The following is a 23,906-nucleotide window of genomic DNA, read 5'->3' as shown; positions in this document are numbered from 1 at the left end:
GCAAAAAAAAAGTTAACATATGTCAAATATACACTATCATTCACAACTTTTAGGGTCGGTAAGATTTTATGCGTTTGAAAAAAATCTCTTCCACTCACCAAGGCTGCATTTATTTGATCAAAAATACAATAAAATCTGAAATATTATTACAATTTAAAGCGGCTGTTTTCTATGTGAATATACAGTAAAGTGTAATTTATTCCTTTTATGAATTTTCAGCATCATTACTCCAGTCTTCAGTGTCACATGATCCTTCAGAAATCAGTGTAATATGATGATTTGCTGCTCAAGAAACATTTATGAATATTATCAATGTTGAAAACAGCTTCATATTTTTTTGTGGAAACTGTGCAACATTTTATTTTTCAGGATTCTTTGATGAATAGAAAGTTCTTTATCTAAAATCTTTAATTGCTGAATAAAAGCATTAAATTCTTACTGGCCAGTAGCGTAACTCAAAAACACAATAATGATTAAGACTGAGATTTACTACACTTGTGTTTTGAGGGTCATTGTTTTGCATCCCGCTCTAGATATCCGATGTTTTAAACATGATGTGCAAGAGTTAAATGAGCTTTGGTGTGGTTGAAATGTGAACTGACCCCGAAGTTGGAGGCGGCGAAGCGGTCGGAGGCAGAGACGTTGTTGGAGGACTGTGTGGTGTGGGCGTAATAAGCGTTAATGTTGGCCAGAAGTGTGCTCATGACCGCAGGGACCCCGGGACACATGTACTTCGAGGAAAGACATGCAAAGTGCCTAAACACAAACACAGAGCACAGGGTTACTGGCATTTACAGAAGCTTTAAAGTGTTAGTTCAGCCAGAAATGTAAACTCGGTCAGTAATGACTCTCCCTCATGTTGAGGGGGACAATCCCCCAGAAACAGAAAGCAAAAACCTGCTTGTGTGCGCTAACCAGGGCGTTCGCAACCTTGGACAGTACCAAGTAAGATTTGTGTCCTCTAACCATTCAGAAACTCCGATACTGGTTATTTCTGAGATTTTAGATGAGTGAGATTATTCTGTGGTTTTGTTATTGTATATGAATCTCGTGTAAAGGCTCCGCCCTCTTCTGAACGGAGGCGGAGCAGCAGCTCATTTGCATTTAAAGGGGGACACACACACACACAAAAATGGCATGTTTTTGCTCACACACCCAAAAAGGGACAAATTTGACAAGCTATAATAAATTATCTGGTATTTTGAGCTGAATTTTCACAGACACATTCTGGGGACACCATATATTTATATTACATCTTGTGAAAACGGGCATAATACGTCACCTTTAAGAGTTTCACATCCTATTTTGATCCCTATTTGAGGAATGTTTCATTTGCATTTTTGAGGGTCTCTTTCATGCATTCAGTTGTTTGTAGATTCACTCAAGTTCCTACATTCATTCCTTCGTTCGCTCTGCTTACGTCATGGCCTGATAGATCGATTCCACTCCATATCTCATGGCGAACTCGTCCACGATCTCCTGCGCCGTCTCTTCGTAGTACACTTTCCAGGCGTCATCGCCTTTGGCATCGGGGATCTTCACGCCGCCGCTGTTCTGCTTCTCAGTCGTGTAGTGGAAGATGTGCTACAAAGCAAAATAGGTTCAGAACTTATTATTACAGATTATTCCTGAATATTTTTTCAAAAATTTCAATGCACTGATTACACCGATTTATTTTTACGTCCCAATCAGGTGTGAGCAATTTTATTGTTTTAAGCTAGTGTCGTGCCTTAAGGCTGATTTACACTTCTGCGTCGGACCTACAGTACGCCGGAGCCTCTACGCTGTAGGCAACGCGGTGGTTTTCATTTATACTTCTGCGTCGTTGTCCGCGTTGACCTATGGCTAAGCCACGCCCCCAAACGGGATGAGCCAATCACAGTGCGCATAGCTAACCCAATACACTCGGACATTCTCTGCTTCCACGTCCATTGGAATGCATTGCAGTTAGTCAGGTTTCATTCTTTTTATATGTTTTTTCTTGTCATTTTAAGTTTAAAATGGTCAAACGGTGTGAATGGGGTTCATCAACTCCGACACTAGATATCCCGAGAGGCCGGGCGACGACCCTTTCCCAAGCCACATCTCAGCCGAGATCAGTGTCTGCTCTGGATTAAGTTATGCGGTAGACCACAACACCAACTAAACCTGGATAAATTAAACAAGGATGTCTACATCTGTTCTAAGGAAAGTCAACAACGTATTTGAACGTTAACTTTAACATCTCTAACGTAACGTTAGGCTAACGTTAGCCTATCATTAGAAAACGTTAACGTTAGCTTAGCTGCGTTGTACATCATGTCACTTAGCTTCATTAACGTATCTGTAAATAACCGAGATAACAAATGTTAGCAATGTTGTGCTGAATGACTCATGTAAATACTGTAGCATTACACTAGCGGAGAGGTAACGTTAGGCTACTCTCGGTAAAGACGGTAAAAAGGCTTGTCCTGGAAACGTGTGCAACTTAGACCTGTACATATTTAATTTGATCATGAACCATTAATTACACATTGAAGCACAACATTTTAGACAACTTTCTACCAAAACAACTGGGGAACTTTGTGTTTTTTTACGGTTTATCACGTTTACACTGACCTGTACATTTTTGCCTGGAGCTGAAGCTTTTCATCGACCTTCTCAACAATAAAATTATTAATATAACCCTCCAATGCATAGTTAAGGCCCTTTTGGTGACTTCGAGATGATATATAATCTTTCTGTCTCCAAAAATCATCAATTGCCTCCTGTAAAATGTCTCCTACTGTGACCGCTGCCATAGCGCCCGTAGCCGAATGTTGACTGTTTGTCCGAGTGAGTGGAGGGGGCGTGGCTTAGCCATAGGTCAATTGCACACACAGAGGGAGCGTGTTAAAACCCGAGGGAGCGGTTCTAGCAGACCAATCACAGCGCTTGCGGTCCGCGTATAATTGTTAAATTTTTGGAGAGGTGCACGTCAGGGTACGCGTGCTACACACAGCCTACGGCGTGAGTTTGACGCAGAACTATAAATTGGGCTTTATGCTGCATTGCGCCGGGTGTATGATAGGGCCCAGTGTCTATTTGCATGTACCTCATGCAGGCAGGTGTACTGAACGTGGTACGGAGCCACAGTCTCCTCTCCTTTAATCTCCACACTGATGTGCATGCGGATCGCTCCTGATACGGCCGATTTATCCGTGCGCTTGTCTGTTCAGAGAGAGAGAGAAAGAGAGAGAGAGAGAGAGAGAGAGAGAGAGAGAGAGAGAGAGAGAGAGAGAGAGAGAGAGAGAGAGAGAGAGAGAGAGAGAGAGAGAGAGAGAGAGAGAGATATTCATTAGAGATGCTGCTCGAAGCCATTTCTATAGTGAGTATGCAATCACTTTGACACACCGAGGTTGTACCAGACGTCCATTTCTCCACTGAGCGTTCGCACTTCAATGATGGTCTGTCCCAGAAAGTCGTCGGACTCGCGCTTGAACCGTTGCTTCACGCGAGACTTGATATCATCATCCTCGTCCCAGACACGCACCTTTATCCGGTCTGAAGAGTTATGACATTCACTGCACACCAGAGAAGCAGAGAATTAAAAACTTCATAGGCAACACTTTACTATAAGGTTCATTAGTTAACATTAGTTAATGTATTAACCCTTAAAGTCCTAGAACATTTTTGGAGCACCTGACTCGCCTGTTGTTTTCTTTGTTTTTCTAACTCATTATAGCAGTTCAGCATCAAGTGCCATACATCATTTTAAACAGGAGAACCTGAAGTTTCCATCTAGCTCATTTAAATTCACAATTTTACATTCATTTTGTCTTGGAATGGATGAATTTACCAATTTAAGAAAAACGGTAGCACATTTTTAGTGATTTTTTTTTACTCAACTCAAAAAGTTTGGATTTTTTCCTTTAGAAAGTTTTACTTGGATATTCTAGATATCCAGATGAAATTTTGACTACATGTAACAATCCCTAAGCAAGTTATAGCCATTTATTACAACATTATTATTGGCGATTTTCAGTGAAAAGCTGGTGTGTTTTTCAATTTACTGACAATGTAGATGTGTCCAAAAAAGTTCGGGAAGTAAAATAAATAGAAAACATTGTAATAAAGCAAAAGTGACATATATATATATATATGAACCGATCTCTGCATGAGGACGGGACTAAGCATCAACAATCATTCCTGTTTGGCTCAGAGAAACAAACCGCATGGGTTTCTATGACGAATCAATGCTGATCAAAACCTGATGACGCAAATACACTCACTACGGAGCCTCTGAAAGTCCAAACGAGATTAAACACGAAAGCCGCGAATCTCCTCTTTACGGGACTTTTTAAAGCATACAGATTAGATTAGCGGTTCGAAAGTAATTAAACATTTAAGAACAATAGTTATTTTTATAGGTCTTTAAGGGTTAACTAACGTGAACTAACCATGAGCAATACATTTGTTACCGTATTTGTTAATCTTGGTTAATGTTACTTAATAAAAATAAAGCTGTTCATTGTGAGTTCACAGTGCATTAACTAATGTTAACAAGATTTTAATAAAGTATTAGTAAAATGTTGAAATTAGCATTAACAAAGATTAATAAATGCTGTATATGTGCAGTTCATTATTCATGCTAACTAATAACGAACAAACTAACCTTATTGTAAAGTGTTACTACTCGACAATATATTTTTTAAAAATCTAATAAAAATGACAATTTTACAAAAACTTTTAGATTAAAATGAAACCAAAAAATATAAAAATAAAATGGAATTTAAAATATTAACAAAAAGTATAATCAATGATTCTAAAATAACATTGATTTTACACAACACGTTTTTCCATCATGTAATCCATGGCGACTGCATTCATGCGCTCACAAGTGAAAGCTCTCGTCCCAGATGGGATTGAGATTGCCGTAGATGGTCTTGGTTCTCTTCTTGGTTTTCCCGACCTGTACGGTGACGTAGGGGTCACTCGAACCCGTCTTATCCTTCGCCTGAAGACCCTGAGCACACACCACTGGCACAAAGAAATGAATACTTTTACAGACGGCTGTAAAGATGATGCAAATACATAATATTTAATTTTTTTCCGGCTGTAGCTCAAACACAAGAGCATGACTTCATTGCTCACGGGTTAGAATCCCAGCGAATCAAATGTAAAACAGCTTTAACTAAAAGAATCAGTGAAATGCACACATTTAAATATTTTAAAGGTCCCGTTTTTCCTGTGTTTTTGAAGCTTTGATTGTGTTTGCAGTGTGCAATATAACACGTGTTCATGTTTCGCGTGAAAAAAACACAGTATTTTTCACAAAATGTATTTATCTCTATACCGCTGTTTTCACTGTCCTAAAAACGAGCTGATGACTTCCTTGTTCTATGAAGTCCCTCCTTCAGAAATACGTAACGAGTTCTGATTGTGCCAGCGGTTCCTGTGTTGTGATTGGACAGCAGATTAGCGCACGTTGCCCGGAAAGGCCACGCCTCTTACCGTAACGTGGAGATGCATGCGCTCAGTGTTATTGTGAACATGCCCAAACAAAGGTGATCTGACTCCGGGATGAAAATAACAGCGTCTCGACGACATTGCGACAAACACACTCTACAAACGCAACTCTTCCTCTTCTCTGTAGGAGCGCAACAAGACCACGCCCCCTTTTTGTGTATTCCTGTGGGCGGAGCTTAGCCAAAAAAACGGTTCTAGTGACGTCATTAAAGCAGGAAGTAGAGGATGTAGTCCAAACCGGCCGTTCGCTGTCGGCTTTGAAAGGGGACTTCTGTTAAATCAAATATCTCGCTTGGCATTGAACTTTGAGATTTATAATTTTACAGGTATTATTTATGCTCTAGCAGCAACATTACACACTAGCTAAAGTTAAAAAAATGGGATCACGAAGAACAGGACCTTTAATGCATCTTTTTGAATAATTGTGACCCTGGACCACAAAACCAGTCACATGGGTACATTTTTTTTAAATTGAGATTTATGCATCGTCTGAAAGCTGAATAAATAATCTCTCCATTGACGTGTGGTTTGTTAGGATAGGACAATATTTGGTCGATATATAACTATTGAAAATCTAGAATCTGAGGAGCAAAAAAATTTTTACATTGAGAAAATCTCCTTTTAAAGTTGTGCATTTATGTTCACGATTGTGCTGCATTCACTCACAAAAATACATGTTTTATATATTTATGGTAGGACATTTACTAAATATCTTCATGGAACATGATCTTTACTTAATATCCTAATGATTTTTGGCATAAAAGAAAAATGGATAATTCTGACCCAGTTTTATTGTCAGAAATATACCCGTGCGAGTTATGACTGTTTTTATGATCCAGGGTCACATTTTGTACTGATAACTGTACTTCCGAGTTCACCTGTGATGCTGATTTTGGCCGACCACTTCGACGTCCCGTCCAGAACGCTCTGCTTGATTTGCTTCATCTGAGTCCCGTGGCTCGGCTTGGGAATGTCGAACACTTCTTGGATCAGCTCGAAGATCTCAGGTTTGTTGCGCTCTCGGATCTTCATGCGGTCCTTCAGGACCATGATGATGTTCTGCGTTCGATCCTCGGCGCCGTGTTTCGAGCTCTTCTCAGCGGCTCCTGAAACACACATCCACAACATCAGCTGTAAACTAATGACTACACAAAGCTTCTTACACAAGCTCAATTTCTAAAATGAGAAGGTTCTCAGAGAACCGGGTAAGAAAAACGTTAAAATTTTCCAGTAGTTCCATACTTCCAGTAGCAATTTAAAGTGCCCCATTTATGCTATTTTAAAGGTTCCTAGTTGTGTTTTGGAGTCTCCTACAACAGGTTTACATGCATCCTAGGTCAAAAAGCACTTACATTTTCTCTTAATATACAATACAGCATCAGCTGTTTTCTCACAGCGTCTGAAACGGTTCATTCGAAGATTCAGTCTTTCTAAACCCAGCCTCTCTGAGAGCTGCTCTGCTCTGATTGGTCGGACGGCCCAGTCTGCTGTGATTGGTCGACCGCTTACAGCACGTGTCGAAAACCAAATGCCTATTTCCATATCTGGATTTCAGCTCTTCCTCAACACTTGATTCACAGTGAGATTTGCAGCGCTAAAAATAGCATCGACAACACAAACTAAACTCTTGCAGTCTCAGCTGGCACTGTAAAAAATGTGGCTGCGATTAGTTATAACAACTTAAACTTTGTTGAGATAACTTAAATATCCAACTTAACTAAACTAAACTAAATTTAATATTTTAAGTCAAGCATGAACACATACTTTTTCAAGTTTAAACAATGTTGGATTTTAAGTTGTGATAAATAATCGCAGCATTTTTTTTTACAGTGTACAACTGCAGAGTTTGAGGGCGGAGCAAAGGAGACGCTGTTCGCCGGCAGCCAATGAAAACCATAGGCTGGCATTATGCAAATTTGTTACATTGTTATGAAGGTATGTAACAGGAAGTGAGACTGAAATTGCACACACACACACACACACACACACACACAAGCGGATCCATTTGCTTTCTTGAGACGCGTTGAGTTTTCCGCTTGCAAATTCCTCCATGTAAATAGCGAATCCGCCGTGGCGCGAGCGCAACTGGCTTTTAAATGGAATGGGAGACGAGACTGATTGGTTTATTGCACGTTACGATCCAAAACACACCCATTACTCATTAAGAGAATCGGGACGACACTTTAAGACCATGCGCCGGGAGCGCCGACCATTTGTCCCGTCATTAAACTAGCAAAAGTGGATTCGGACACGACCTAAGTGCACTTGCGCCGACGCTTTAGACCATGCACTCAGATCTTTAAAATAGGGCCCTATATCAGATAATGAAATAACTTAAATTTACAGTAAAAAAAAAACTTAAGTCTGTCAAACCTGTGTTTTTTACGGTGAATTTCGGGCACCCACAGCTGCCGTTTTTTATACCGTAAATTTACCGGATTTTTTTTTTACAGTGTGGTAATGAAGTAACTCCCCATCCTCATAAATGTGCGGTGCTATTGCACAATGACAGATCCTAAAAAAACACATTAGCATTAGAATCTCACTCTGCAGGCAGTCGGCGTTGAGCAGGTCCTGGCACTTGTCGTGGCATTTGACCCCGCACTCGGAGCAGCGCATGCCCTGGCGAGCGATGCCCCACAGCAAACCCTCACACTCGTAGCAGTAGGTGGGCGTCGTGGCCGTCCACACCTCGAAGTTGTGCGGCGTTGTGCAGGAGATCGGGTAGATCAGGGCCTGGAGAGTCTTCTTATACACGTGACTCTTCTACAGGAGCACAGGTGACAAAAAAAAGTTTTATTTCAGCTTTATATCTGAATACGACTTTTATAGTTTCAGTTCTAGTTTTAGTTAACAAAAACAACACACCAAACACGAGACACAACGCTTTTTTTCTAAGGGGTTCAGAATGCACACATTTCACCCGCAGCAGAGCCTTTACTTTTAAAGCGCACCTATTATGCCCCTTTTCACAAGATGTAAAATAAGTCTCTGATGTCCCCAGAGTGTGTATGTAAAGTTTTAGCACAAAATACCCCACATGTTTAAATTGTCATTTTTTGAGATGGTCCTCACTGCAGAACGCGAAATCCAGGGGGAGGAGTTGGATCCAGATCTTAAACTGCAGTGTCAATCAACAGTCGTGGGCGGGGCTTGTGTCCAGCTCACTCAGGGTGGGTCTACGCTCAAACTGCAGTGTCAATCAACAGTCGTGGGCGGGGCTTGTGTCCAGCTCACTCAGGGCGGGTCTACGCTCAAACTGCAGTGTCAATCAACAGTCGTGGGCGGGGCCTGTGTCCAGATCACTCAGGGCGGGTCTATGCTCAAACTGCAGTGTCAATCAACAGTCGTGGGCGGGGCTTGTGTCCAGCTCACTCAGGGCGGGTCTACGCTCAAACTGCAGTGTCAATCAACAGTCGTGGGCGGGGCCTGTGTCCAGCTCACTCAGGGCGGGTCTATGCTCAAACTGCAGGGTCAATCAACAGTCGTGGGCGGGGACTGTGTCCAGATCACTCAGGGCGGGTCTATGCTCAAACTGCAGTGTCAATCAACAGTCGTGGGCGGGGCTTGTGTCCAGCTCACTCAGGGCGGGTCTACGCTCAAACTGCAGTGTCAATCAACAGTCGTGGGCGGGGCCTGTGTCCAGCTCACTCAGGGCGGGTCTATGCTCAAACTGCAGTGTCAATCAACAGTCGTGGGCGGGGCTTGTGTCCAGCTCACTCAGGGCGGGTCTACGCTTAAACTGCAGTGTCAATCAACAGTCGTGGGCGGGGCTTGTGTCCAGCTCACTCAGGGCGGGTCTACGCTCAAACTGCAGTGTCAATCAACAGTCGTGGGAGTGGACTGTGTCCAGATCACTCAGGGCGGGTCTACGCTTAAACTGCAGTGTCAATCAACAGTCGTGGGCGGGGCTTGTGTCCAGCTCACTCAGGGCGGGTCTACGCTCAAACTGCAGTGTCAATCAACAGTCGTGGGCGGGGCCTGTGTCCAGCTCACTCAGGGCGGGTCTATGCTCAAACTGCAGTGTCAATCAACAGTCGTGGGCGGGGCCTGTGTCCAGCTCACTCAGGGCGGGTCTACGCTCAAACTAAACTGCAGTGTCAATCAACAGTCGTGGGCAGGGCCTGTGTCCAGCTCACTCAGGGCGGGTCTACGCTCAAACTGCAGTGTCAATCAACAGTCGTGGGCGGGGCCTGTGTCCAGCTCACTCAGGGCGGGTCTATGCTCAAACTGCAGTGGCAATCAACAGTCGTGGGCGGGGCTTGTGCAATTCTACGTCACATTGGATTGATTCTGAGAACAGCTCGTTCTGAGACAGTGCTTATGATTTATGGGGATTTAAAAAAAAAACACTGGTTGGATTTTTATCATTATAGGGTGGTTGTGTACACACACTGCCAACACACATTTATGTTCAAACACCATGTAAAAGTGAATTTTGCATAATAGGTGCCCTTTAAACAAGTGACAAAAATGCATTTTTAATAGAAAGATTGGTCAAATTTAATCGGGTGAAAGAGACTTGCATTACTTACCAGCTCCTCATTGTTGAGTGTACTAGAGGCCATAGCAGACGTGATTCCAGCCTTACGGGAATTCTGCACTAAAGACTGAACACAGCAACATCACATGAGATTACACACACACACTTCTCAGGTGAACTCTATTTTGCATATATCCTCAAGTATTTTAGAAGAGATCTCAGATTTGACAAGACCAAATTCAACTAGTGACACATTTGTGTCTTGTTTTATTTCTTCAAAGGAATTTTAGAGAAACAAAGTCCCAAAAGACAAAGTTGATACTTTATGAAAAATCCATAGCAAACTTTCCTCTGAGACAAACTTTCAGACTTCATAAAATGTTATAAAACACTGGTGTCGACAGTGTTTGCAAAAAGAAAAACAATAGAATAATTACAACAAATCCTTACCATAGCCTGAATCCAGAAAGCAGAAGCAAAGAAAACAAGATAAAAAAACTGTTACTCACATTTAAATGATCTTAACAAAGAAACTAATGCGAATAAAATAAAATAAAAATATGCAGAGGCTTTACAACCTGTAAGAATTGATCGTCCTAATAAAACACTGATAAACATATACAATTAATACTCTTTAATTACTAAAGTGTATTGTGATTGCACTGCAAAAAACAAAACTATATAAAAAAAAAAGTTAATCAAGACAAACTTTGATGTTGGCTGCTTGAGAAAGCCTGAACAGAAAGTTTGAAGAAGTTTTAAAAGCTTGTTGAAGTTTGAAGGTAGTTTGGATTTTAAAGTAGTTTTAAAGCTTAATGTTTGAAGTTTTTGAAGGCAATACAGTGTATCGGAAAACAGATAGATAGGTTGCTAGGGTGTTTTAACATGTCGCTAGTGTATTTCTAGAATTAATTAGCACATTGCTACCATGATTTAGCATGCTGTTAGCATGATTAAGCACATTTTAACACGATTTAGCATGTTGCTAATATGTTTCTATCATGAATTAATTAACACATTGCTAGCATGATTTAGCATGTTGCTAACATGTTGCTACCATGATTTATCATGTTGCTAGCATGTTTTAACACATTTTAACATGATGTAGCATGTTGCTAGCATGTTTATATCATGAATCAACACATTGCTAGCACGTTTTAGTATGCTGCAAGCATGTTTCTAACATGAATTAGCACATTGCTAGCATGATTTAGCATTTTACTAACATGTTGTTAGCGTGATTTACCACGTTTCTAGCATGTTTTAGCATTTTTCTAACATGATTTACCACATTTTTAGAATGATTTAACACGTTGCTGGCATTTTTCTATCATGAATTTGCACACTGCTAGAATGTTTTAAAATGTTGCTAGCATGAATAAACATGTTGCTAGCGTGATGCAAAATGTTTCTAACATGTTTTAACATGTTGCTACCATGAATTTGTATGTTTTAACATGTCTTAGCACATTAGCTAACACAATTTAACATGTTTTAGCTAAAACATGATAGAATGTGCTAATTCATGATAGAAAAGTGCTAGCAACATACTAAACCATGTTACAAATGTGTTAAATAATGCTAACAACATGCTAGCAACATGTTAAAACATGCTAACAATGTGTTAACTCATGTTAGATACATGCTAAAAATGCTAGCAATGTGCTAATTCATGATAGAAAAACGCTAGCAACATACTAAATCATGTTACACATGTGCTAATTCATTCTATAAATATGCTGGCGACATGCAAAACATGTTAGCATTGTGCTAATTGATTTAATGTTCAGCTGGCAGAGGTAATTGCTGTTCTTGTTTCAGAAAACAAGACTTAATATATTAAGTCATTTTGTTTCTCCAGATTTAAGAATGATTAGATTTTTACTGGAAAACAAGTAGGCTACTGTGTAAGATGATATTTTTTTCAATTGGGAACCAGTAAGGCTAAATTCAGTGCATATGAAACACAACCGTCTGGAGTTTTTGCGGTGAGTTTCTCACCAGATCTCTGACCAGAGGAACGGTCTTCCTCTTCCTCAGATCAGGCATGCTGTCAATGCTGTACAGCGCTCCTCCCATCCTTCACAGATAAACACAAGCATAATGGTGCATGAAAAATAATTTCCCTTCCTCGACAGCATGCAATAAAACAGACCCATCATTGCTTCATCATTAGTGTTTTTCATCAAGATTACCCAGCGAAAAATGATGTTCTTCCTCAGTGTTTGTGTCTCGTTTCACAGAACAATCTTAAATCAAGATGCATTTACTGGAGAAGCAAAATGACTGAAGATATTAAGAATAACAGTGAGTTTATGCTTGGTTTTCCTTTTTGACAGAGATTTTTTAGTTTTAATCACAAACTCACTTAATTTAGATTTTTTAAAAATCCATTTTTTTTTTAAATACCTTTGATTGCATCATGATTTAAGAATGTTTGTATTGGAAAACAAGACAAAAATACTAAATAGGAAAATTGCTGTGTTTAATTATTATGCATTGAACTAAATTACCATAAAAACACTCACCGAGTGTGCACAGCTAATTATTTAAATCTCTGATAATTATCTAGACACTTTTATCTATTGCATTGTCACATGTTCTCTGTGTTTTCCATGGACTTTTATGTTGTGTTTCATCTTTTTTTATTGTTATTTTTACAGTCCCCCTGTGGTGAAAATCAAGTTTTTAATATTGTTTAAATTTTTTGCTTAAAACTGCAGTCAACCAAAGACTTGAATGTAACTCGACACCCTTGCCTCATTTAGTATGCGCTGTTCTATGAATATGCAAATGAGCCCCGCCTCCACTCACTCAGCTAAGAGATCAACTGGTTGACGATCACACGTTGATCTGATTGGTTACACGGTTCTATGAATATGCAAATGAGCCCCGACTCCACTCACTCACTCACTCAGAGATCCACTGGTTGACGATCACACGTTGATCTGATTGGTTACACAGTTCTATGAATATGCAAATGAGCCCCGCCTCCACTCACTCACTCACTCAGAGATCCACTGGTTGGCGATCACACGTTGATCTGATTGGTCACAAGATAGTTTGTGACGTCAGAAACACCAGCGATTTCAAACCGTGTTTTTGAGACTGTCTTTGGTTCACTGCAGTTTTAAGCAGAAAATACTCAGCAATGCTGTCGACTTATGAATTTACACATGCTTTGTCTTATTAAAGCGTATTAAAAACACCACATAGACATATAAACAACTTGATTTTCACCACAGGGGGACTTTAATATTACTGTTAATATCACTGATAGGATAAATACTTGAGTATGTGAGTGTCAGACTGCTTTAGATTAACTTCATGTCCACTTGACGGATGTCTTTGTATTAGTCGTTGACCGCACTAAAACCAGAGCTGGTGGAGATTAGGGTTATGGTTTGACTTTGACTTACCCTCCTTTACCAAACCACAGAGACTGAGTCTCTCCTCGTGCCTGAGAGAAAGACAGAGAAAGAGAAAGTTTTATTAGCAGATTAGTTTAGTTTGATTAGCTAATTGGCTTTGATCAAAGAGTCCAAATGTTTTCTGTATTCACCACAAACATGTCAAAACAATAACCATTGAAATAAACGCTAAATAAAACATATATAATATAACTTGTATATATATATATATATATATACATTATACAAACATATATATATATATATATATATATGTTTGTATAATGTATATATATATATATATATATACAAGTTATATTATACATTTAAAAGTAACAAGTAAAAAACATCCGATAAACATCCATTTAAAACGGTTCCAGGAAAAAAAGCGTTCCATGAAAGATGTTTCGAACGGTTTTGTGCTAACATTATTAAATACCAGATAACTGCATTAATTTCAAAAGGTAAATAAAATAAGTCTGCCAACAAATGTATTTGGTAACACTTTATTTTACAGTGTCATTGTTACATATGTAACATGTACTTACCATAGTAATAACAGTAAATTATGCATAATTACATGCAACTAACCCTCAACCAAACCCTAACCCTATAGTAAGTACATGTAGTTTATTAATATTACTCAGTGCTTAAATATATAATTACACTGTAACAATGACACCTTAAAATAAAGTGTAACCATATATTTTTCACAGCTATATTGCTATTGCAACATCTCAACTTTTATACAATAAAATATAGTTACTTGTCAAAACAACCAAAAGTAGATTTTGGTTTTGTTGATGACATTGTCAGAAAAAAACGTCCATATCATGCAGCAAACCCATGTTTGCGATATTTCACTGTGAAAACGTCATTTTTAATGGGTGTCTAAATGGCCTTTCTGAAACTATGTTATATTAGTCAGCTTATATCCAAACAACTTACACAAAACCACCACAAAACGTTCACACAACCAACAACGGACCCACCTGACAGTCTCGTCCCATCATGGGTCATCCGAGTGAACATGCAAATCGCTAAAGCAATGAAAAGAGACTGGAAAGACGACAAAACGGCGGGATACAAACAGACAAACAAAGGATAAAGAGTCAACAGAATAACGCACACAAAAAAGAAGCAAAGAGGACGTGGCAAACTGCAAAATAATCATGACAGCGGTTAGAGTGCATGGCTTTCATCGCATATTAAGCAGAAAATGTGAGGAGGAATAAAAATAAACAGTGCTTGCAACCCATTTTACTTCTATTCTTGAATGGCAGAAAATGAAAGCGAGTTTGCAGTGCATTGTGGAGGCTTGATTTAAGGGGAAGATTATAAAACAACCATTTTCTCATGAATAACATGCACTAATCTGCTCAGAATAACACCAGGAACATGTATTCAGAAAGTAAATTGTGTCCATTCTGATTCCAAGCATTTGTTGTGCAACAAGACCAGCAGGAATTTTTGTGTAAATTGTGCATAAAACAAGGCGAATAGCTCAATAATGTAGACTTTCTCCGGATAGTTAAGTCTTGTGCACTCTCTCACCTCCTGCAACTGTCGCCGGACTTTCTCAAAGAGTCGAAGCCAGTTCTCTTTGGCTCTGAGCGCCGGGTCCACCGGCTCCTTCGGCTCCTCGTTCACCGGTTCACTGCATAGACATCCAATCAATCAATCAATCAATCAATCAATCAATCAATCAATCAATCAATCAATCAATCAATCAATCAATCAATCAATCAATCAGTCAGTCAGTCAGTCAGTCAGTCAACCAACCATCCATCCATCCATCCATCCATCCATCAATCAACATTTATTTATACAGCCCTTTACAACACTCAAGGTGAATCAAAGTGCTTTCCAAAAAACAAAAAAACAAAATCGTTTGCATGTATCATCCAAAATTAATCTAACAATTCTCTGTCTTGGATGCAACCACACTAGCTTGCATAAATACTTGTTGTTTGTGCATTTTAGCTGGCCTCGCTGGTCTGGTTTTAAAGGGGTTTTTTACACTGATCAGCTGGTCAGGCTGGAAGACAAGCTGGTTAACTATCTAAACCAGACGTAATATCCTAAAAACAGATTTTAAATCAGCAAATAAATGTGGTTTGTTCACTTCGGGCATTGGTTGACAATCTAAACTAGGTGAAATATCCTTAAAACCGCTGTTAAAATATCCAATTTGCTTGTTTTAGCTGGCCAAGCTGGTTTTAAAGATGTTTTGTGCACTTATCAGCCTGGTCAAGCTGGTTGACCATCCAAACCAGGCGTAATATCCTTAGAATATCGTTTAAATTTTCCAATAGATTTGGTTTGCTTATTTTTAGGTGGCCAAGCAGATCTGGTTTATCTGGTTAACGCTCTAAACCAGGAGAAATATCCTTAAAACAGATTTTAAATCATCCAATAAATGTGGTTTGCTCATTTTAGCTGGCCAAGCTGATCTGGTTAGCTGGTTTTTAAGGGTTTTGGGCACTTATCAGCCTGGTGAAGCTGGTTGACCATCCAAACCAGGTAAACACCAGTTGGCCAGTCTGGGAAACCAGTTAAGACCACCGTAGGCTTGTTTTCAGAAGTTATTTTTTTATCTTTACCAAGACTACATTGGTAAATCAGCATTACCAGTAACCTTTTTTTCGCTATTGTGACATATATCCGAGTGAAACGGCTTCTGGAAAAAAAAAAAAAAAAAATGCTTGATTTTGTCCGTGGGGAATTGATTGTAGTGTTGGATGGCTGTGGTTTGCTATTAGTCGATCTCATTTGAGTGACAGGTTGCCCCGGCTTTAAAAAAAACAACATTTATAATAAATACTGCAATACTGTATAAAAGATTAAAAAAAATAACTTTAACTAGCCTGGACCAGCACTATTATATTACATTTATATTACTATTTATATTACTATTATATTATATTATACAATACCTATACTATTAAAGTATAGGTATATACTTAAGTACCCAAGGGTGTTGTTGAGATATATTCGTGATACCTCTCAAGTTCGGGAATCAGTTCCTCCTCTTCAAAAGGAGGAGATGGAGGGGGGCTCTCCATCTCTAGTTCCTCTATTGGAGACTCTTCCATGGGGAAATCATCTTCTTGAAGTGGAGGTTCCTCCATCATTGGTGGCTCTGGCTCTGTGGGCAGTTTCTCCTCTGTTGGGGTTGGGGGTTTAGGTTCTGGCGCCGGAGGTTTGGAGTTGGTTATGGGCACAGGGATGGGCAGCTCTGGGGATTTGTTTGTAGTTGGAGGAACCTGTTGGGCGGGAGGTTGAGGCATTGGGGTTTGGGATTGTGTTGTGGAGGGTTGAGGTTGGGATTGAGATGCTGGTGCAGGAGTTGGTGAAGGAGTTGATCCACCCAACCCAAACACGGCAGTCAATGGCTTAGCCATGGCGAAGAAAGACTGAACGGATGGGATCGGGCCTGAGGATTGTTGTTGGGGTGGTGGTTGTTTTTGGGGTGGCTGCTGGGGGGCGGAAACTTGCTGATTTAGGGGTTTGGCTAAAGGTTGGGGTTGCGTCTGATTGGATGGTTGAACTGGAGGTTGGCTGGAGATCTGAGACGGTTGCTGTTGGTGAAGCGAAGGCTGTTTTTCCAAAGGAGGTCTTGATGGGACGTCCAGCGTTTGGGCAGTGCTGGCTGGAGTAGGAGTGAACGGAAGCTCTTGGTCGTCTTGGTCCGGCGGATACACATCTTCATCCTCGTAGTTGAAGTCCTCCTCACCCTCGTACATGTCCACCTCCTCTGCGTACAGATCGGCATCTTCCTCATATACGGCACCTTCTTCGCCTCCGTCTTTGCTGTAGGCGCATTCGTCGCTGTACACCCCCTGTGTCTCGTCCCAGTCAGGCGAGCCCTTGCTGTAGGACACAGACGAGTGGCAGGAGTGGTACGAGTCGTTCTCGTCGTAAAGTTCTCGCTCACCGAACTCTTCGCTCAGTTGGGTACTACAATGACTGAGCTCGGCTGAGGATGCATAACTCCCGGTCGGACTGAAAAAACGACAAAAAGTGAGTCAAAGATTAGGCAGAACAAGAAAGTAACTCACTGTGATTTGGGAAGACTGAAATCTACACATTTTTTGCAAGCAATTTGGCCATTGTTCAGGGTATCTATCTGCAGGTTTTTTTTAAACCAAATTTAAAGGCACACTATGTAAGATTTCCGTTTTTGTCAAACAGGAGTACTTGCGTTTAACGTTACTGTCGTAAATACCACTCACGAAGAGCCTGACCTTATTTAATGCCTGCTAAGACTGTGCGATTTCACCAATGCTATACGATCATAACAAATCACACTGTATGATATGGATCTTATAAACTTGGGTTCGACATGTATGTAGACTGTACGATGATGACACCTATTGAAGCGTAGGCTATGACGCAAGTTAGTACAGAAGAATAAAACGTCATCAGCATGCGCTAGTGGTAAACAAATAGAGAAAGATGAATCACACTTTGGCAATTGTGGTCTTTATGTGCGCTGAAAAAAAGAGGAGAAAGAGGAGAATATGGACGGGCTAGAGGAAAAGAGGCCAACTTGGCATGCCAATTTTGTAAATGGAACTTGAGGTAAGTAGTTTTAAGTTTTAGCGCCATATCGCGTTGATTAATACGCTATTTCATGTTGGATTTGTATTGGCTAGTCAGTAGATACAACATATTGTCGGCCTAGATCCGGCCCGCATCTGGTACGTGTGGATCCATGTGTACCAGACGTGGGCCGGATCTGGGCCGACACTATGTTGCTGTCTGGGATAGGTCGTAGCAGCAAACACACTGTGAGATGATCATGCTAAATTTCTGACACTGTAATAGAATAAATCGCGGGCTATCTTTGGTCACAGGCTGTCTTTGAACATCTCTCACTGTAAGACCACAGAAATCCCCACGATTGGTCATCTTTCGTCTGTAATATACAGTACCTACTGCTGGATATGCTGTTAAAGGGGTGGTTTACTGCTTTTTTTCTTTGCATGATTGTGTTTATGGGATGCAATATAACATGTCTTCGTTTTTTTGGGGGTTTTTTAAGCCTTATTTTTCATAAATTTCATCTTTATTGTAAGCCGCTTTCTCCTCTGTCATTTGAACGACCGGTTGACTTCCTGATTCTATGAAACCACTCCCTCAGAAACAGGCATGGGCTCAGATTGGTTAGTTGGGCCGGTGTGTTGTGATTGGCTAAACTGCGTAGTGCACGTTGTCCGGAAACTTCACGCCCATCACCTTTACGGGCGAAAGTCGCATGTGCTCCGGTCAACTGTAAATAATGGTGTCAATACTGCCGTCAGTTTGAGCCAGAGTCAGACCCAGAAAGCGGCAATGAAGAGAGTCAAGCAGAACCTCCCCAAACACGGCTCTTACAAAACGCTTCTGAATGGTAATTCTTTTTATATATTATTATTCTATTCTATAATAATTTCGATACTTGAAAATCGAAAATGCCACTGCTGTTTTTTAGCTTTTGAGATACGGTTTTCTCCTGATTAAACATGTAATATAACTGAATAAATGACCGAGTAATACCGCAGCTGAAGTTTGCTGTTGCGATTACATATAATTTTTTGAACTTTATACACGTGTGTCTTATACACACAAAATAGCATCGAACTAACTGGCTAGTGGCACTGGCTACTATAAACAAACTAGCGTTGGCATTGGTTTACGTTCTTGATCAAATCGAAAAATTACGCCATAAAGTATACATGGAAAATACATTTACAAAATTAGTACATAATTACAAATTCAGGTCCAAAATGTTTGTACGCGTTTGTCATAGACACATGAAATAGCGGCTACTAATGCCAGCGCTGGCATTTGTTTACGTCCTTCATAAAACTAAAACATTACGTCTGAAATTATACATCCAAATAAATTTAAAATGATTAAGTCTTACTTACAGGTTGTGGCCCAACAACGGCTGCCTCTGGGTTTTAAAGTTGGAACTGCTTCATGTTTTAGTAACAGTTTCTTGTTTAATCCGGCATTGAATTTGTGGAGATTCTGGAAGCTGTCTTCCGTAAAATGCGCAGCACAGAGAGCTAAATTACGATTGTAATTTTCAGGAACATAATCAAACATACATTTTAGCCATTGTTGACGAACTACAGCGTCCGTATGAAGCCCAAACACAGAAGACCTGACTAAAAATAACACACTTTCGACGGCATGGCTTCAGCTCTCCAATATGACTCTTCCTGATAGAGATGATATCTCTGCTTACGTTGAACTTTCAGCGCAGCAACTTTGCAGATACTGTTCATGCACCAACAGCAACATTACACACTATTTAAAATGAAAAAAGTGAAATCGCAATCAACCACCCCTTTAATATATAACAAACTGAAAATAAAAACAGAAAATCACTCACTGCTCTTGACTGAATAACTTTAGTAGCATTAATAAGAATACATTTCTTGCTTGAATGCTGCTGTTAAAGCTTATCGAGGGGCGGAGCTAAGTTCCAGTCATGGGCGGGGCCTGTGCAATGTGACATCACATTAAGCACATTCCTGAAGGGCTCATTTTGAGACACTGTTTCAGATTTATTGGGCTAAATATTGGGGAGTGGATGGATTTTTACCACAATAGGGTGATTGTGTACACACACTGCCATAAAAGTACATTTTGCATGATAAGTCCCCTTTAATTATATCATATGTAGGGGTGTAACAATACATCAATATGGATCGATGTATCGATCAAATGTCTAACGATACGATGCATCGATGCCACACATAAAATATCGATATACGGTACCTTTATTTTGACACTCTCCACATCCTCACGTAACTTTTCTCAGCTGAAAATAGACGCCTGACAAGATTGACTGAACCTTTTGTCACAAAAGCCGGTATTTTCCACTGTCAAGGCATTGCAAGTTCATGTTTTACAGCAGAAACGACAAGACCCGAAAGGTCTGTTTTAGCGAATCAGTGCACAGTATTCAGGTCAGGTGACAAGGCTGCTAGTCACTTTGAGAAAAGACGCGCTAGCTGAGAGGAATTTCGTCAAAGCTGACTTAAGTGAACGAGGATGGATTTCAACGAACTTGATGAACCCATGATATCTTTTTCGGGAAAAAATTAACTTTAATTGTATAAGTTACCTGTATTTTTTTTAGTTATTATTACTTAATCAAAACAACTGCAGTTTGATTGATATTCAAATGCACAATAAAAAAAAAACATGATATATGAACATGAACAAGAACGGAGTTATCTGTTTTTGCAAATGAACTCTTCTGTTATAGATCGATATAGCCCTAAATCGAATCGAATCGTATCGCAGATTGTTTTGAGGTATCGGCAAATATCGTTTCGCTGGCTAAGAGAATCGATATCGTATCGTATCGTGATGAACTGTCCGATTTACACTCCTATATGTTATAATTAGGGCTGTCAATCGATTAAAAAATTTAATCGCGATTAATCGCATGCTTGCCATGAGTTAACTCGTGATTAATCACACATTTTATATTTGTTCTAAATGTACCTTAAATTAATACTTTTCAAGTTTGTAATACTCTAATCATTATGGGCATGGATAAATATGGATGCTTTATGCAAATGTATGTTTATTATTGAAACCATAGTCAACATAGAGCATGAAGACGAGACATGTTTCAAAGGTCATAGATGTTTTTCAAAGAACTTGTTCATGTCTATTAGACAGATGAAGAAAGAAATACCAGGTTCCCATTACTTCTCTTTCTTTAAACTGAGCAATTTACTAAAACATGTTTAGATTTTTGCATGACAGGGCAGCTCTTCTGAAAATGCTCAATTACATTTGTTATTTATTATTACATTAGTTTGTCTCTCTCTGTACCCATTTTGATGAAGCTAAATTCTCAATAAAATTGTTTTCAATGGTATATTTTACTGTTTCTGTTGTCAAACAACGGAATGAATATAAAATAGTGACTGAAACGCGACCCATTAAATATAACCAGCTCTCCCTTCCAAGATGTTAATCTGCACAACAATCCTGATAATCGAGCCGTCGTCTGATGAAATCAATACACATAGGATAAAGACAATATCTGTGCTGTGATTTCTGCTATACGTGCATGTAAAATTAGAGAAGCAACATAATATTTGTGTTTAACTGAATTAAAGCGCTGCTCCTCTCTACCGCGCGAGACGCGCAGAGAGAGAGAGAGAGAGAGAGAGAGAGAGAGAGAGAGAGAGAGAGAGAGAGAGAGAGAGAGAGAGAGAGAGAGAGAGAGAGAGAGAGAGCTGCGCGTGCTGGGAGAGCACCGGCGATTCTCAGAAACAAAAGGTTTGGGCGCTTTTTTGAAGAGAAAAAAAATCGCTAAAGGTGTCTGCAATGTCGCTAAGTTGGCAACACTGTGTATCTCCATTTCTCCAACTAGGGGTTGGGTCACGGGTCAAACTGAAAATATGCGCTGCGTTAATCGCGCGTTAAAAAAATTAGCGCCGTTAATATGATGTTGCGTTAACGCCTAATTAACGCGTTAACTTTGACAGCACTAGTTATAATATAAAAAACAAGATTTGTATTCATATTTTGGTGATATTTTTGACACAATCCCCCATTCATTTCTGACCCAGCACAACAGTAACAAAAGAAACCAAATAAAAAATAAGTTGTCGATTGCATTTGAAGCAGGATAAAAATAAAATGAAATAAAACCAAGACCAAAACCTTTTTAAAAAATGGTCTCGAGACTAAGAGACTCCAGTACTACAACACTAGTTACTGCCTTTCTAATTCCTAGCAGGGAAACAGAAGAATCCATTGAGCCCTTAAGCAAGGCCTGATGATGTCAAGTCTTTTTATAAATCAATGAAAACTCATCTTGTTGAATAATGGAAGAGAAACAAAGGAGACAGTCGAATTTAAAGGTCTTTGCCAGAAAAAAAAAAAAAAAAAAAAAGAGTATCAGAAAAAAGGGCGATAAGAGACACGCCGATCAGACATGATGAATGAGTCCATTAAAGAAAACCCGAAGAGACACACCAGCCGAGGAACACCTTCTCTCGCTCACTCTGTATCGTATCATGAATGATGAATGAATCAGTTTGACCAAACAGAAAACTGAGTATTACAGAAACGACTCTTTCTCTCGCACCTGATGCCTCTGGGATGCTCATAGTCAAGGTCACAGTTGTTGATGGAGCGCGAGTAGGAGCCGCGGGGATTGCGGTGCTGGTGGCTCATGGGATACTGGTGGACTGAGGCGTTGGGTTGAGATGTGGAGTAGAACGGGGGTGGTATACTGTTACTGGTCTCACTGCGATAATCACTGTCTCGGTCATCCATTGCGCTGTCTGGATCATTGTCTATACACACACACACACACACACACACAGAGACAAATTCAAACGCATTAGAAAGACTGATAAAACACAACACACATACTCCCATAGAGAGAGGATGAGCTCCCATGAAAGCAGTAAAATCATACACCCGTGGGGGTCTCTAAAAATCATCAGCACCGTTATTTTAAATTACAAATAAAGCACTTTTTCCTTCAGACTACTGTAGTGTGACTTAAAAGATAGGACAAGATGCCAAACACATGGATCTCGCGGGATCTCGGATCGTCATCACACTATATCCTTATGCTATTGGAAAGAAAACATCCAAAATGCACATTTATGTGTTTATTTTATTGCACTTTATCTATTTGCATCTGAAGATTTCAATTTCAATGTAAATCTTTAAAGGCGGTGAGTTTGCGTCAATTTGTATGAGATTTGTATAACATTTTATTTCTAAAAACATGGTAATTTGTTTTATTTAAATTTAATAAATTGTGATTAGATGATTTATTAAGGGATAAAAAGAGTAATCCGAAATTCATTTGGACAAAATTTTATGCTGGTTTAAGCCAGTCCCAATTAACTTTACTTTTCTGAAGGTTTAACAATTTTATTTCATGTTGCTAGCAAGTTTATTATGCTGTTAACATGTTTTAGCACATTGCCAGAATGTTTTAACAGGTTGCTAGCATGTTTTAAGACTTTGCTAGCATGAATGTGCATGTTGCTGAGATGAATTAATAATGCTGTTAGCAATGTGCTAAAACATGTTAGCAACATGTAACGTGTTACCACAATTTGAACATGATTAAACTTGCTGCTAAAATGATTAATCATGTTGCTAGCATTATATCACACTGCTAACATGATTAAACATGTGGTTAGCATGTTTTACCACATTGTTAACATGATTAAGCATGTTGCTTGCATTATCGTGTTGTTAACACATTGTAGGCATTATTTAACAAGCTAACATGTTTGGGCATATTGCTGACATTAATTAGCATGTGTTAGCACATTGTTAGCATTATTAAGCATGCATTTAACATGTTTTAGCATGTTGGAAGCATGATTAAGCATGTTGCTAGCCAGTTTTAACACACTGCTAACATGATTAAACATGTGGCGTGCATGTTTTATCATGTTGTTAACACATTGTAGGCATTATTTACCATGCTAACATGTTTTAACACATAGCTTGCATAGCATGTTGATAGCATG

At 39.6% G+C, this 23,906-nt stretch overlaps 2 protein-coding genes across 2 annotated transcripts in view; one reads left to right on the top strand and one right to left on the bottom strand.

Moving 5' to 3' along the window:
- The window catches only part of map2k2b (mitogen-activated protein kinase kinase 2b), a 529,628-nt gene that overhangs the window by 182,406 nt on the left and 323,316 nt on the right, over window positions 1-23,906 (top strand). The window lies entirely within an intron of this gene.
- The window catches only part of LOC306999011 (protein unc-13 homolog A), a gene marked incomplete at its 5' end in the record, with an annotated part of 92,763 nt that overhangs the window by 31,382 nt on the left and 37,475 nt on the right, over window positions 1-23,906 (bottom strand). The window contains 13 exon segments of the mRNA XM_079613407.1: window positions 603-756; window positions 1,421-1,584; window positions 3,074-3,189; window positions 3,373-3,542; window positions 4,857-4,998; window positions 6,366-6,593; window positions 8,034-8,253; window positions 10,023-10,097; window positions 11,972-12,050; window positions 13,390-13,430; window positions 14,935-15,037; window positions 16,384-17,385; window positions 22,493-22,703. Of these exon segments, the coding sequence (XP_079469533.1) occupies window positions 603-756; window positions 1,421-1,584; window positions 3,074-3,189; window positions 3,373-3,542; window positions 4,857-4,998; window positions 6,366-6,593; window positions 8,034-8,253; window positions 10,023-10,097; window positions 11,972-12,050; window positions 13,390-13,430; window positions 14,935-15,037; window positions 16,384-17,385; window positions 22,493-22,703 (2,705 nt within the window).

The sequence above is a fragment of the Phoxinus phoxinus genome, assembly GCF_949152265.1.
Source record: "Phoxinus phoxinus genome assembly, chromosome: 5".
NCBI classification, from domain to species: Eukaryota; Metazoa; Chordata; class Actinopteri; order Cypriniformes; family Leuciscidae; genus Phoxinus; species Phoxinus phoxinus.
The sequence above is the reverse complement of the archived record's forward strand: the minus strand, read 5'-3'. Positions and strand labels throughout refer to the sequence as shown.